This window comes from Equus caballus, chromosome 7 (assembly GCF_041296265.1).
Source record: "Equus caballus isolate H_3958 breed thoroughbred chromosome 7, TB-T2T, whole genome shotgun sequence".
In the NCBI taxonomy this organism is placed as follows: domain Eukaryota; kingdom Metazoa; phylum Chordata; class Mammalia; order Perissodactyla; family Equidae; genus Equus; species Equus caballus.
The window spans coordinates 87264853-87281550 of record NC_091690.1 but is presented as its reverse complement, the minus strand read 5'-3'; the positions used below and the strand labels follow the sequence as shown (position 1 = coordinate 87281550).

The 16698-nt window shown below is 34.5% G+C and overlaps 1 protein-coding gene across 50 annotated transcripts in view; it reads left to right on the top strand.

Annotated features, from left to right (window-relative positions):
- The window catches only part of SOX6 (SRY-box transcription factor 6), a 570771-nt gene that overhangs the window by 244938 nt on the left and 309135 nt on the right, over nucleotides 1–16698 (top strand). For all 50 annotated transcript variants that reach the window (XM_070274840.1, XM_070274842.1, XM_070274841.1 and 47 more), the window contains one exon: nucleotides 2703–2910. In XM_070274840.1, coding sequence (XP_070130941.1) covers nucleotides 2703–2910 — 208 coding nt within the window. The remainder of the gene's footprint in view (nucleotides 1–2702; nucleotides 2911–16698) is intronic.

Here is a 16698-nt window from a genome sequence, read left to right as displayed (position 1 = left end):
CCTCCATTCATGATAGGTCAATATTTCTTAAGTTTTAGAAAGTTAAAATGTGAGGGCCGGAAATGGTATATTTTACCCCTTTCCATTGTTCCTAAGGATGGTAAAAGATGACTTCTACAACTTAAGCCACTTATCATTTCATCCACTGCCTAGGTTGATGCCTTGGTCACATATTGCAAGTAGTTCCTGTGACTTTCTTGGAGAGATGATGACTTTTCAGTTTCTTGCTCTCATTACTCGGTAGTGTTGAGCCACGTTGCACAGATTATTGGGCTGAGGACAGTGTGGGTTATCAGTGTGGGAACCCATGGTTATTGTCTGTGGTACAGGATGGCAGTGACCACATTCCCATGAGTAAAAAACAAGGAACATAGTCTATCTAACAAGTAAGAGACTTGAGTGAATGAGACTGAAGTTAGTCCTGAGAGAAAAAATGGTACCCTGTGGCGTCTAAGTGCTCTAAGGAAAACCTAAAGTTGTTACTCAGGCTATAGAGCCACTGCTAGCATCTTTCAATTTCAGTTTGGGAATGGTGGGAAAATCCTCTTTATTATGGTCAATGGTGAGTCATTTGTAGGTAACTACTTCCTACATAACTGTTGTTTTGACTTTGTCTTTAGGCCCTTAGGTTGAGTCAGAGTTTGTTTTTGTTTTTGATTTATAGGGTGTGATATGAAACTAGTTTGCATTTGAAATGAGAGTGACTGACACATGATTGATCAAATGGTGATTATTGATTTAAAAAGGCCTAGGTCAGATTTCTGATAGGGACACTATTAAGAGATCAAAATGGCTTTGGCAAAACATATCTCTGAGTTTTTGTTTGCACAAAGTGGAGAATGAACGGGACGTCCAAGGAGCCATATGCTAACCATGACTGGTTATCTAAAAGAAAGGGTTCCTGTGCCTTACTCCACAGAGTTTTTGCAAACGTTAAATGAAATACAGCCTGTTTCCTGGGGAAAAAAAAGATCTAGGGGCGAGGTAAAAAGGAGCTCTCTTTCCTGCCCTGCTCCATTTATTTTATCCTTTTCAGTTTATTTCAACACAAATGTAATGAGCATCTGCTCTGTTCTAGGCATTGTGCTAGCAATGGGAATGCAGAAAAGATTAAGATTTAGCTCACAATATTTTTTAACAGGTTTATTGAGATGTAATACACATACCACACAATTTACTCATTTAATGTATACAATTCAATGGTTTTATAGTATATTCACAGACTTTATAATATTCAATATAGTTCAAGGTCCATAGCACCTTTTACTGAACAATTCCTTAGGTCCAGAGGGGTAAAATCTCCTTAGCTCTATTCCTAGATCTGCTCCTTACATCGGAATAATGGCACCTAGTATTTATTAAACACCACCTCTTATGAGATAAGCACTGTGCCTAGTTGCTTTATAAATGTTCTCTCCTTATATGCTCCCAATAACCCTGAAAATAAGTTGTATTCCTACCTTATACACAATGACAATAATACCTAAATACCTAGCATTTATCGAGTACAATTGTTATCTTGTTTAATGTATGTGGAAACTTCTCCATTTTGCTTTTCTTCCCCTTTCCCACTGTTTATTAACTCTCTAACTTCCTGATGCTGCTTATTCTAGTTCTTGAAGCTTGCTGGGGTTCTTTGGAAGGAGGAGAGAGACATAGGGAGCAATTAAGATTTTTAAGCTTCTGATGAGAATCACAAGGGCCAGATGTTTTATTTACTCCACACATTTTTTATTGGGAGAGAGAATACCCATGCACAGACAGATAAGGTGAATATAAGACTACTGATGGGTTATGGCCAAATAATAGTTGCTTCTGAAACTCAGATCTGATTTAAAAAGATATGAAAACATTTTCTTTCTATAAACTTTTGGTGTTTATTATTTTCAATCTAAGATTTACTTTTCTTCCTTGCACATGGATCTAACCCTCTTACCAGTTAGATGACTTATCTGTACTGTGAAGTAATTCTTGTGCAAATGTTTCTATAATGAACTTGTCCTTTTTTATTAAAAAAAAAAAAGGAAACATAAAAAAAAGCCGTTTTAAAATGCCACATGAAAAATGCATGTGACTGTGTGCTGAAGTGTCAGTGGTAAGGGTAAGGAGTAGAAAGAAGTTTTTATAACTTTAACCAAATGTATAGCTAGAAAAAATGATTCTCCCCAAGCCCCAGCACACAAAAATATTCAGATTGGCTAACTTTTGGGCACTGATTTGGGTATTTTATATATTTTTCTAGTGAATAATTATCATTGGATATTGAAGTTAAATTTGCTACTGGTTCTAAATTCAAAATTAATGTTTTTGTGATATGCATATTTTTTAGGCTGTGGGAAGAGCATTCCTAATAAAAGTTCAAATGAAAAGAAAAACTTTATCAATCCTAATAATTAATAATTGAATCTGAATTGTTTTAAATGAAGTCTATAAATAAGTGAGAAGTTGGTCACTTTTAAAATTAAGTTTTTGAACCATTTAGACTCTTTTGTAATTGAAAAAAACAAACAGTCTGAATCTGCAATTTCAGGTTAGTTCCTTTGATAATTGCTTCTTTAATGTTTAGTATTTTTTAAGCAGATATAGTTAATGTATTTTGTCTATCTAAATATCACATACTATGATTCTGAGTTTGGCATTTTTCTCTACAGAATGCAAAGAAACAAATATTCTAATGGTTTTATTTTATTTCGTTTTTCTAGGAGTCAGAGAATAATAAGTTATGTTCCCTATATTCCTTCCGAAATACTTCTACCTCACCACATAAGCCTGACGATGGGAGTCGGGACCGCGAGATAATGACCAGTGTTACTTTTGGAACCCCGGAACGCCGCAAAGGGAGCCTTGCCGATGTGGTGGACACACTGAAACAGAAGAAGCTTGAGGAAATGACTCGGACTGAACAAGAGGGTATGTGTGGACTTAACTGTTGGGCTTTATTCTTAAAGATTCCAGGTCTTAAAAAAAAATGAGTGGGATTTCAAGGGCCAGAGAAGTGCAAAATTGGCACTAGCTAGGAAAAAGTTATTCAGAGGTTTCCATGGTGATGGTAGATTGTGATCCATTAGGAGTGTTAAGCAGATAGCTCCATTTTTCTAAAACTTTGTGAATTTATTTGGTTCTTATAATAACAAATCAAGGTTTTAAACTGACTGTAAGTTTTGCCCTGGAAAACAGTAGTATGGGAATTTTCCTAGCTGCGACTTTTTCATTTTTTCTGTCTTACTTCTTTTTGATATATAATGTTTTATTATGAAAATATCAACTGTTTAAAAAGCAAAAAAAAAAAAAAAAAACCCAACTAGTTTATTTTTCCTCATTTTTATAAATATTATAAATTTATAAATATTATTTTACCTCCAAATGTTGTAGAATTGAGAGTTGCAGGTTTCTAGTGTTGTTAAAGCTAAATGTTCAAAGGGGAAGTGCTTTGACACAGCACACCTACTGCAACATCACACATCCACCTTCTCTACTCTCTCCACAGGAGTCCACTTAGGTTCACCTAGGTCCTAAAAAAGAGAGGAAAGAAGACTGTCTAATAATATTTTTAAGTTAAATAAATCAAGTCTAAGTTATTGCTATACTATGTACTTCTTTCATTTTTTAGTGTATAGATTTTAGACTTTAAAATGTATGGTAATTAGTGGTCCTGAATTTATTACTAAGATTTTAAGTCAAATCTAGACCTCCGCGGCACTGTAGGGAAATTGGGATTATATATAAGGGAATTTTTTCATGTAGCTTAGTTTTATTCCTGTAAGGACTCAAAAATTTAAAAGTTTCAAATTATTTTTTGTGGAAGTTTCAGGTCAATTTTTGTGGATGTGTCCACCACATCAGCAATTTTTGTGGAAGTTTCTAAAATGTATTACATGCTTCCTTAACTTACTGACCAGATTGTATGGCACAAGATGTAAATATTTTTTTATGACTCAGAGTCATGATGGAGTAGACTTATGAACTCTAGTGCCCATCTAACAATTATGTGACCCTGGGTAAGTTCTTCAATCTCCCTGATCCCCAAAAGTCAAAATTTTCTGTGGTACTAATACCTAACTTGGTAACTCAAACATTTTGAGAATTAACTGTAATAATGAATATAAAAGTCTCTTATGAACTGTAAACTACCTAAATTTGAGATATTGTGATGATTATCATATTATAAATGTCAATTATTTTACCATGCTTTAATGTAATGACGTCCCCAGAGATCATTGGGATAATTAGGACTGTTTGGCTCTGTGGTTATTTCTCTGCAATCACAAAACTTTAGAGTTCTTGTGTCTGCTTGCTATAGATAACTTTTTTGGCATCTGCATGCGTGTGTGTATGTGTGTGTTGATTTCTCCTCCAATATCATGTTGCAGGCTGTTATCTTGCTTAATTGTGAATAATTTCTAATTTGTTCCTTCCATTCACCTATAAATTATGAAATTAGATGATCATGACATTCTGGACTATATTTAAAATATGAATAAATATGTCTGGGTGAGTTGCTGAGAGATTTTGGGTAATATATGTGATCTTTAGTGCATGGACTTCATGCTAACTCTTCTGGCTGTTCAGAGACTTTATTTTGCTCATTCTTGGCTATGTTCTAGAATAACTGAGGCTGCCAGATCAATAATCTCTGAATAAGTGAGATTGCTAGATTGCTTTTAATTGTGATTCACCAAAAAGATGGTTTTAGTTCCATAAGAAAGTGGTTTTCAAAATACTTTACAGGGCTCTTTAATGTATGAATAAACAAATTGCTTTCTGATTTTTTTTTTTTTTGGTCTGGACTGCTAGGGAATTTAAAATCATTTTTCCTTTGCAAGTAATGGTTAGTTTTCTATTCTTCCTCTTCATTACGTTATTTTATAGATATGATATAAGAAAGACACTTGAAAGATGAGAGTTCTCATTTAAGCATCCTGTATCACTATATTCCCACTACTGAAGAACGTTTTTTAGGTACTTTACAGAACTTTGCTTATTTTCTACAGCGCAATATTTTAGACATCAGAAATCCAGGCATTTTTAGTGTATATTAATGTACATAATATATTAAGTACAAATATGAAGTAATGAAAAGCATGCTAATCAAACTTACAGGTTCCACAAATCTGAGAGAAACAGCGAATATAATGTATAAAAGAAACAAAACTCCAAAGGTTTTGACACTGAAAATATGAGCTTAAAACTAACCCATCAAGGTAAAATTTAATAGATACTATTGTCAGTCCGGAGGTTATGACCACAACTCCTAAGCTGCACAAGAAATTACTGAAGGAAATTCAAAGAGCAGACACATGAATGAAAAAAGCTGATGAGTTTTAGGTGACAGAAAGTGCAGTGAGGTCAGCATGAATATTGCCAAAACACTGCCAATACTATCTCAGTCAGCATTACTAGAATTACAGTATGTAGCATTCAAGAGGAGGTAGTCCCATTGAACTCCCTCCTCAGTAGAATGCATCCGAGGTATTGTGTTGAGTTGCGAATTACCACACTTTAAGAGAGACTCAAAAGCACTGGGATATTCTCAGAGGAAAACAATCGAGATGGTACCAGGCACAAAATTATATAATAAGAGGAATGGTTGAAGGAATTAGCAATATTAACCCCAGAGAAATGAAGATCAAGGATGACATGATGGTTGTCTTCAAAGATTAAAGTCATATGGAGGAGGAACAGGATTTATTATATCTAGCTCCCTGGGGGTAGACTACAGATCAGTGACAAGAAGTTACAAGGAACTAGATTATTATTTATAACAACACCAACTATCTGGCAATTGTAACTGTCCATATATGGAATAATCTTCTTTGGAAGATAACAAATTGTCCTTGGAGGTATGCAGTAATCTTAATTGCCATTTTAATAAGGCTATTTTAGAGGACTGATAATTGGTCTTTTTCCAATGCCAAGGCTCTGTGAATTTTTATGAACAACATGCTTATACAATATTCTATGGTTCATGGTATATACTTTTTAATAGCCCCAATCAAGAACTACATAGTACTGTGATTATTTTTCTACAAGTTTTTCTTCTTATTTTGCAAGGCGCTATATTACAACTGAGGGATTCTTACCTGCTTACCTTTCTTTTTTTTTTTTTTTTTTTTTTTGCCATGAATCCCTTTGGTAGTCTGGTGAAGTCTGCAGGTCTTTTCTTATTTTTAATTTTTTTTTTTTTAGTTTATAGGGTAGCTTTCTTATTTTAAATGCATAAAGTGAAATTCATGGAATTACAGAGAAAATGAATTATATTAGACTATTAACTAATCCTTAAATTTTGTGATATGGTAGAAAGTGCTACTTTACTAATGCATTAAACAATAAGATCTAATGGAGGAACTAAAAAGATCATAATTTTGAAGTAGTAATAAGCATAAAAGATATTTTGGTCTCAAAATAAGCAACCTAATTTTATACCTCAGGAACTAGGAAAAGAAGAACAAACAAAGCCCAAAGTTAGTAGAAGGAAGGAAATAACAAAGACTAGAGCAGAAATAAATGAAATAGAGGCTAAAAAGAGAATAGAGAAGATCAATGAAACTAAGAGCTGGTACTTTGAAAAGAAAAAAAAATTAACAAGCCTTTAACTAGACTCAACAAGAAAAAAAGAACTAAAATAAAATCAGTAAAACAAGAGATGTTACAACTGATACCACAGAAATACACAGGATCATGAGATTACTGTGAAAAATTATATGCCAACAAATTTGACAATCTAGAAGGAATGGATAAATTCCTAGAAACATACGACCTACCAAGACTGAATCATGATGAAGTAGAAAATCTGAACAGAGCAATTGCTAGTAAGGATATTGAATTAGTAACCAAAAACCTGGACAAACGAAAGTCCAGGACCAGATGGCTTCACTGGTAAGTTCTACCAAGCATTCAAAGAAAAATTAATGCCTATCCTCAAACTCTTCCACAAAATAGAAGAGGAGGGAACTCTTCCAAACTCATTTTATGAGGCCAGTATTACCCTGATACCAAAACCAAACAAAGACACCACAAGAAAAGAAAATTACAGGTTAATATCTCTGATGAACATAGTAGATGCAAAAATCCTCAACAAAATATTAGCAAGCCAAATTCAACAATACATTAAAAAGCTCATACACCATAATCAAGTAGAATTCATTCCAGGGATGCAACGATGGTTCAACATCTGCAAATCAGTCAATGTGATACACCACATTAACAAAGTGAAAGATAAAAATCATATGATCATTTCAATAGATGCAGAAAAAGCATTTGAGGAAATTCAACATCCATTTTTGATAAAAGTTTTCAACAAAGTGGGCATAGAGGGAATGTGCCTCAACATAGTAAAGGCCATATATGACAATGCCACAGCTAATATACTCAGTGGTGAAAAGCAGAAAGCCTTTCCTCTAAGATCAGAAACAATACAAGGATACCTACTGTTGCCACTTATGTTACAATATAGTATTGGAATTCCTAGCCAGAGCAGTTAAGCTAGAAAAAGAAAAGGCATCCAAATTGGAAAGGAAGAATGAAAACTGTGACTGTCTGCAGATGACATCATACTATAGGTAGAAATCCCTAAAGACTCCATTAAAAAAGTATTAGAAATAAGAAACAAATTCGGTAAAGTTGCATGATACAAAATCAATATACAAAATTCTGTTGCATTTCTTACACTAATAACAAACTATCAGAAAGAGAAATAAAGTAAACAATCCCACTTACAACTACATGGAAAAGAATAAAATACTTAGGAATAAATTTAACCAAGGAGGTATAAGACCTGATGTTAAACTATGAGACGTTAATGAAAGAAATTGAAGACACAAATAAATGGAAAGATAGTCCATGCTCATAGACTGGAAGAATCAATATTGTTAAAATGTTTATACTATTCAAAGAAATCTACAGATTCAACGCTATCCTTATCAAAATTCCAATGGCATTTTTCAAGGAAATAGAGCAAATAATGCTAAAATTTGTATGGAACCATGAAAAAACCCAAGTAGTCAAAGCAATCTTGAGAAAGAAGAACAAAGCTGGAGGCATCACACTCCCTGATTTCAAACTATATTACAAAGCTATAGTAATTAAAACAGTTTGATATTGTCATAGAAACAGATACATAGCTCAATGGAGCAGAATAGAAAGCCCAGAAATAAACCCGCACATCCATTATATATTAATTTGTGACAAAGGAGCCAGGAGTATACAATGGGGAAAGGATAGTCTCTTCAATGAATGGTTGTAGGAAAACTGGACAGCCACAAGCAAAAGAATGAAACTTAACCACTATCTTACACTATACACAAAAATTAACTCAAAATGGATTAAAGACTTGAATGCAGGACCTGAAACAATAAAACTCTTAGAAGAAAACAGGTGGTAAGCTCCTTGGCATAGGTCTTGGCAATGATTTTTTGAAGCTGATACCGAAAGCAAAAGCAACTAAGGCAAAAATAAATAAGTGGGATTACATCGTACTAAAAGATTTCTGCACAGCAAAGGAAACCCGCAATAAAATGAAAAGACAGCCTATGAATGGGAGAAAAATATTTGCAAATCATATATCTGATAAGGAGCTAATATCCAAAATATATAAAGAACTCATACAACTCAAGAGCAAAAACTCAAATAATACTATTAAAAAATGGACAGAAGATCTGAATAGACATTTTTCCAAAGACATACAGGTGGCCAAAAGGGTACATGAAAAGATGATCAACATCATTAATCACTAGGGAACTGCAAGTAAAAATCACAGTGAGATATCACCTCACACCCTGTTAGAATGGCTATTATCAAAAAACAAGTAGTAATAAGTGTTGGTGAGGATGTGGAGAAGGGGAACCTTTGTGCACTGTTGGTGGGAATGTAAAATGGTACAGCCACTCTGGAAAATACTATGGAGGTTCCTCAAAAAATTAAAAATAGAGCTACCATATGATTCAGCAATTCCACTTCTGGGTATTCTTCTGAAGAAGATGAAAACACTAACTCAAAAGGATATATACATGCCCATGTTCGTTGCAACATTATTTACAGTAGCCAAGATATGGAAACAATGTAAGTGTCCATCAATGGGTTAATGGATAAAGAAAATGTGGTATATATGGAATATTATTCAGTCATAAAAAAGAATGAAATCTTGCCATTTGTGAAAACATGGGTGAACCTCGAGGGCCTTATCCTAAGTGAAATAACTCAGGCAGAGAAAGACAAATACCATAAGATCTCTCTTATATGTGGAATCTAAAAAAAAGCAAGGTCATTGATACAGAGAACAGATTGGTAGTTGCCAGAGTCGGAGGCGGAGGGTGGGAGAAATGGGCGAAGGGGGTCAAAAGGTAAAAAGAAAAAAAAATGCACAAGAAAATTATACATTTCTTTTAAGAAGATTGTAAAACTTATTGATATAAAAAAGTCTAGATAAATGGAGAATTATATCATATTTGTGGAAAGGGACACTTGATAACGTAATGACCTTAAATCTTACCACGCTGATCTACAAATTCCATAAGTTTTCAATAAAAATCACAACTAGATTTGCGAATGTGTAGGGGTGGAGTATTTAACAAACTGATTGTAAAATTCATGTGGAAAACAAAGGACCAAGAAAAGCCATGACTATTTTGAAAAAAATAAACAAAGGGCCCATACTACTTACCCCCCACACCCCCCAAAAAATTGTGAGACAGTGCATATGAGATATAGAACTGAAAAGGTAGGCTGTGTTCAGATCAGAGGCCCTTTAACTCTCGACTAAGGAGTGTGAACTTTATGTTGAAGGTTATGGAGGAACCACTGACTATCTTTTTGGCACAATAAAGTGATGGATTAGAGCTTTCTTTCAGGAAAGTTAATCTGGCCGCACTGTGTAGGATGTATGGGAGCACAGAGAGACATTAAGGAAATTGTTTCATGCTAGAGATAATGAGGACCTGAACTGAGGCAGCAGAAATAGGAAAGGAAGAAGGGATGCATATGGAAAAGATATTAGGAGATAGAATTGTTACAACTTGACATTTAAGTGAAGAGACCAAGAGAGAGGAGTGGTTCAAAGGTAGCTCAAACTTTTTAAACTTTGGGTGAATAGGAGGGTTATAATATGATTAATAAAAAGAAGTAGAGGAACATGTTTTGGAGGTGGGAGCAATGAGGATTTTTTATTTTGAGTTTGATTTCTAATTTTAATTATCTGCTCATAGTTAATAGAACAGAACAGTATAGTGGGAGACCAGAAATAATTATAGAAAAAGTCATTAAAAAGTTTCTGATGGATTTCCGGTTCTATAATAATTATATTTTAGGTCTAAGGAGTTATGATAGCTCCACCAGTATTTGCCTGGATTTGATCCTTCAAAGCCCCGGGTCCTTCTCATTTGGGACATCTCTTTTCTCACGGGACCTGTAAGAGCTTTCAAGTGTATAACCCACCGCTCTCTCACTTCTACTTCCTGGTTTGAAGGTCATACCTCATGTGTGACAAGCCTGAGAGATTGACATAATAAATAAGCTTTCTTGGGTCATTCTTGTCCTGGAGAATATTTTGACTCTATCCGACTAAATATCTTCCCCCTTACATCCTCTCGTATAGAGGAAGTGATCTGTAAAAAGCTTATTATGATCTATTTTAAAACGATATCTACATGATAAAACAAAAACTCTCCACACGGTAATAAGAAAGTTATTCTCTTGCAGGCAGGTTCTTTGATCAACCAAATAGCTCTCCAGTGTTTTATCTGCCATTCGCTCAAGAAATGCCCTCTCCAGAGCAGTGATTTGCCTGGATCACTGAAACACTGATGAACAATGGTGTTCTGTCTGAAGTGCCTCCTCTGAAAGTGATATTTGTGGGAAAATAGGCATAGTTTCTGTTTTGTTGTAGATTTAACCTTGTTATTTTTGTCGTAGATAGGTAGATAAATAGATAAGTGCACAGATGCATGGATATATTGATTGAATGAATGAATCTGCCTTTTAAAACACTGTTGATAGGGATGCGTAGAGCATGCAGAAAGACTTTGATTAATAGATTCAGGTTGAAATGCTTCTGAGATAAAAATCCTTCACTTGTGATTAAATGATGAATTTTAGTTATCCTTGTATCACCCATCTTGTTGCCAGTGTAGCTGAGCTCTATCATAAGCGACAGTTGTCAGAAAATGAATACTTTAAAAAGGACTTCTATATCTAAATACATATATTTAATCAGAGAGTCCTTTGGCTTCTGAAAATAAGTTGTCTAATGAGAATTTCATTTGAGCAGCTGCGACTGAGGAGGTCAACAGGCATTGCCTAGGAGAATATGGCCCAGCTGGTTAAATCTGGTTGTTGTCGTGATTTAAATGGTCAAGTGCTGCTTATAATCCAGGACCGTCTGTTTGTAAAGGGAAGAGTGAGTGCTTCAGCATAATGTACAGCTGTTTTAATCTCTCTTTAATAATAGTTCTTCAGCCACTATCATGTCTTGTGTATCATACTACTAAGTATGTGATCCGGGGCCGAGTGAACTGGTTTGGGTCAGGTTCTGGAGTCACCAGAGACTGCGCAGAAAGGAATACAGTGATATAAACCTCAACTCTGACAAAATAAAACTTTCCTTCGACTTTTTGGCTCTTTTAAAGGCCTTATTCTTTTAAAGAATCTTTTAAATTATCTTATTAGATGATGATTATTGTGATCAAGAGGGAGTTAGATTATTTAGATAGAAATATTAGAATAACATTATATAGAAATATTAGGATAAGTGAGCTCTCATTGATAGAGGCCGTAAAGTTAATGGAAAGTATGTAGGGTTTAGGTACAGTTCCATAGGATATATGTTGGTCAGAAATTAGAGTATTTGTCCAGTGGAATTGTGTGCTTCAAGCTATCATGATAATGAAAGTATGTGGATTCATTTGACTGTATGTAGAGAAAGGGCGAGAGCATTTGAGCTTTGGATTCCTGGTGGGATAGGCTTTCCAATGGATTACGCAGCTGTTACTCAGCACAAGAATGAACACGTGTTTATGTGTATATCTGATGGATTATTATCATTATTCACATCTCTAAACAATAATTTGAATTTCTACATATATTTTCACCGTGTTATATTCAGTTAGTATATACGGTGGTGTGCATTGCTTGTCTGATAGCTTTTGCTGAACTAAAGGAGGAATGTGATATAGTTTAAACAATGAGGAAACGTGTTTGAAAGTCATATATTTTTGAGGGAGATAGATCTGGGTTTGATGACTATAGGTTCTAATATTTAGAGAGGCAGTATAGCCCACTGATTAAGAGTATGGCCCCTGGAGCTAGGCTGCCTGGGTTTGAATTTCTGTTGTGCATTTGCTAGGTAGATAACATAGGGCACCTCTCTGTGCCTGAGTTTTCTCATCTAGTGCTATCATGAGGATCAAGATTTAGTTAATGCAACTACGACATTTATAACGTTGCCAGCACTGAGTGAGTGGTCAATAAATGTAGCTGAGGTTATTTCCTAGCTGTGTTCCCTTGAACAAATTATTTAAGTCCTCTTGCGCTTCAGTTCCCTCATCTGTAAAGCTGGATGAATGATACTTACCTTGCAGGGTTGTGTGAGGATTTGATATATTATATGTATATATATAACATAGCTTCTATAATTATAATTACTTTTGCTATTACAACTACTATTTGAAGAAACTTTTTTAAAGAGAAATATTACAGGAATTTCATCCTGCACCACGGACGGAATCATAGGAAATGTCCCATGGTGTTAGGGGATTTAGCATTTGGCAGCAGTGACGTTCTTGTTTTCTGGAAGAGCAATTCAGTTTAACTCTCCTTTCAGGCTTTTTGGAAAAGCTGATACTAAAGTTTCCCCACTGGAAGCCAATCTTCCCTGCTGAGAAATATGCGGAATATGATGTTGTCAGTGAAAGAGGTTGGTAAAGCCTTGGATGAGGTTTTAGATAGTACCCAGTTAAGAGCAATGTGTTGCTGTTAAAGAAAAAAATCTATTAAAAGCCCATGCTAAAAAAAAAAAAAAAAAATTAACATTCATGCCACGCTAGAGCATCAAAAGAATCTTTTAAGGCACAATTTATGGATATTAGGTTTTTGCCACTGCTATGATTGAAGGTTATATTGGTGAAGCATTTAGAATTTCCTAGACCCAAACCTTTCTTTGTATTTCTCGTTCATAGTAGAAACTGGAAAGGTTTTGGATTTTTGCGTAAGAAAGAAATATTCGTTACAAAACCCCCAGAATTATTATTTCAAATAAGTAGGAAATTTCAAGTCGTTTAAATGCTGAAGTTCCCCAAGACCACTCATACTGTAGGGAAAAAGCAATCAGGTATGCAGAGCAATGCTGATGGCAACTTCATTTCAATTCATTTTTTCTTCTCTTTAAAACACATCTTTCTTCTCTATGATATCTGTGTCCTTCCTCCTGTTTTAAGGAATTTGTGTCACATTTATAGAAAATACGTATCTAGTAGCAGATAGTTTAAATAAATATATTTTCTGAAAGTATTGTACAGTTAAGGATTAAAATAAGGAGCTAGAACTGCTGGTTTTTGAATTATATAAAGAATTATGTTTGATATATTTTTGTGTTAAGTATATTTGCTCCCTAATTCTTTGGAAACTAGTCTTCTCATAATTTTTGGAAAGATGTCATCAGCCTGAATCCTGTGCACCCCAGGCATTCAGACCAATCTTGGTTATTTCCAGTTGCTGTTGTTTTGCAGCTCCCATTTACAGTGTTGGCAATAGCCTAGTTGGTGGAATCCTTTTCTTAACTTCATTTTGTCTGTCTCTGCCTTGAAAAGATACTTCACATTTCTTGGCCCATTTTTATCTCCCCAGATTTGAACATTCTTTTCTTAAAGCTCTTTCTCTAAGAATGTTAAGAACAGATGCAGGCAGTTGCTTTTGATTTTTCCTTTTACTGACCTGGGAAGCAAGAAGGTGCTCTCCCAGCATTTTGTTGTTTAGAAAGAGCATGCAGCTTCCTGACGGTTTGATGAAATGTCATATTCTCATATGATTTTTGAACCTGTGGAGTTTGATTGGATCATTAGTATTTTGCGTTTTTTCTATTTAAAATTCGTTAGATTGACTTTTTCAGGATTTATGCTGAAATTCTCAAAAGTAATAGGAGGCAGTTTTTAGATCTATATTCTTTTTCTTATACAATATGTATATAAAATCTAAAGGAAAAAATGAATAGAAAAGGAAGTGGTAAACTTAAATATGTGTTTATTATGTAATATTTGATATATAAGTCATAAAAGTAAAACAGACATGTGAATTCATCATCCAACTTAATAAAAATTACTAATACTGTTGAATCTACTTATGTTTTCTTCACCTGTCCAACTGCCGGAACTTTGTGTTTATCGTCATCTTTTTTTTGTTTTAAAACAGTTTTGCATGTGTCCTTAAATGATATAATGTTTAGCTTTGTTTTAGAACTTTATAAAAATGGTATCATACTGTAACATTCTGTGACTTGCTTTTTATACTCATGATTATATTCTAGGATCAGTTTTGCTGTGTGTAGTGTCATTTTCACTTTTGTATAATATTCCACACACTGTTCCATGGAATGTTATACAAGAGTGTATTCTCCTGTCTACTGTCTCTGGACATTTGGATGATTTCCAATTTTTTGCTAGTACGAACAATGACAGTATGAACATTCTTGCACCTGTCTTCTTATGCACATGTGCCTGAGTTTCTTCTCTAGGGTCTATTCCCCAGAGTGGAAATGCTGTTGCAAATTTTTATATTGTTTTTTCACTCTGTTGAAAAACATTACACAATGAAGTTGGGACTGCAGTGTGTGTGTGTGTGTGTGTGTGTGTGTGTGTGTGTATGTATGTGTATGTATTATAATCCCTGAAAGCTTTAACTTAGCTGTCTGTACCTTTTGGTTCCACCTTCCTCAAAATGTCTAGTACAGGTTTCTTTTTATCACTGAGCATTTCAGAAGCTCACAAGAGCCTTTGATGGACCCTTCACTGCAATTTTCCTTTTTCCTTTTGTTGTATCTTAATAGAATGTCTTCAGCCCTTCTTTCAACTATGAGCACAAGTGTATTGTCATTCTCCCACTGGACTATGATTACTAAGTTTGTTAGGAAACACACTTTTTTTCCTTTTGATCCTCTTTATTGATGTTCCCAGGTCAGTGTAGGTTTTTAATTAACGTAGTTTCTGATGTTCAACTATATCAGGTTCACAATCATTTTTTTCTTAAATATCTACTTAAAATTAAAAATTAACTAGCAAACTCTGTTGCTTATTGCCACTGTCCTATCCAACCATTTATATTGAAATAGAGACTTTTCTAGCCAAACAGTTGGCTTGTTAGCTAGAAATCTTCACGTCTTCCTTAAAATGTTTAATTAGAGAATCCTTTCAGATATTGTCCTGGATTTGATGTGCATTCTTGTCCTGACTCTGGTAATGTATTGAGTAGTACCTAATAATTAATTAACTAATTGATTAAACTTAGCACTAACTTCTTAATTTAGAAAATGAGGACATTGGTCTAGCATTAAAGGACAAATTCTAAAATTCTTTGCTGCTTTGATTTTCTTTTAGAGTTAATTTTCTTTCTCAAACTGTGTTTAGACTAAGTCATCTGAACTAATCTCATGATTCATTTTCTTTTGTTATGCTTGAAATTGTCCTTTACTATTACTAATCTCTTTTTTATGATGTTAGAATCTTTGTGAAGATAGAGATAAAAGCTGCCATCCAATTTTGATGTCTGAAAAAGTTGTCCAATGACGTACTTATAGACAAAGCCATGGATAATTGGCTCAGAAGGTGCTGTACTATATGGTTTGAGAGACTGGTAAACAGAAGGTTCTGCTAGTAGGGTACCGTGATCTAGAAGAAGGTAAAGGTCAATAATTCTAGCTTTGAGTTGAGTTGTTGTAAAGGGGATTTGGGCCTTAGAGGGAATTCATGGCCATAATTATTAGCCATTATAAGGCTCTGGTTTAATGCTGAGTAATTGTGACACTGAGACCTATCATAGCTTCCTTAATTTATTGATGGTGTAAGTGTAACTGAGAGGCCAGACAAGTACTTCCACAATGAATTCATAGAATATAGGCCATCCACTAGCATTGGGGTGCAGATGTTAGAGGCCTATGGACTTTCCTAATTGCTCTCTCCTAATGAATTGAAAATGAATAAATACAAATAAATGGTTAGAAAAAAGTTGAAGGTAAAATGAATAATACCTATGAAAAATGTGACAAAGTATTGAATTATTTGCAACAAGAAGCATGGCAGCGGCAACAGCAGCAGCAGAATTGCTCTGCTGATGTATGATTTTTGAATGAAGGCAACCTATAGTCAACGGGTAGTTTTTAGAGTGGCTAACAAACTGTGTGCACTGGGATTCCACTCCTCTCCAGAATGCGGTAATGAACTTAACTGGAACTTTTTAGCAGATCACTCCGAAATGTCTTTTATCTCATATCTTTTCCTTGTGTCATAGACAGAAGAGATGGGAAATTTAAGGGTTAATATATAAGCAACATGTTGTTTTGGAGTTATCTCCCTTTGTTTCTGGGAAGAACAGGGAGACTGGTGGAAACTACCTTATGTATCTAGGGTACAAAGTCTTAAAAATTATTCTTTGGTCTTTTTCATAATATTTGATGATATCACATCTAGTGGCAGTATCATTTTAGAATACAAGAGGACAGTA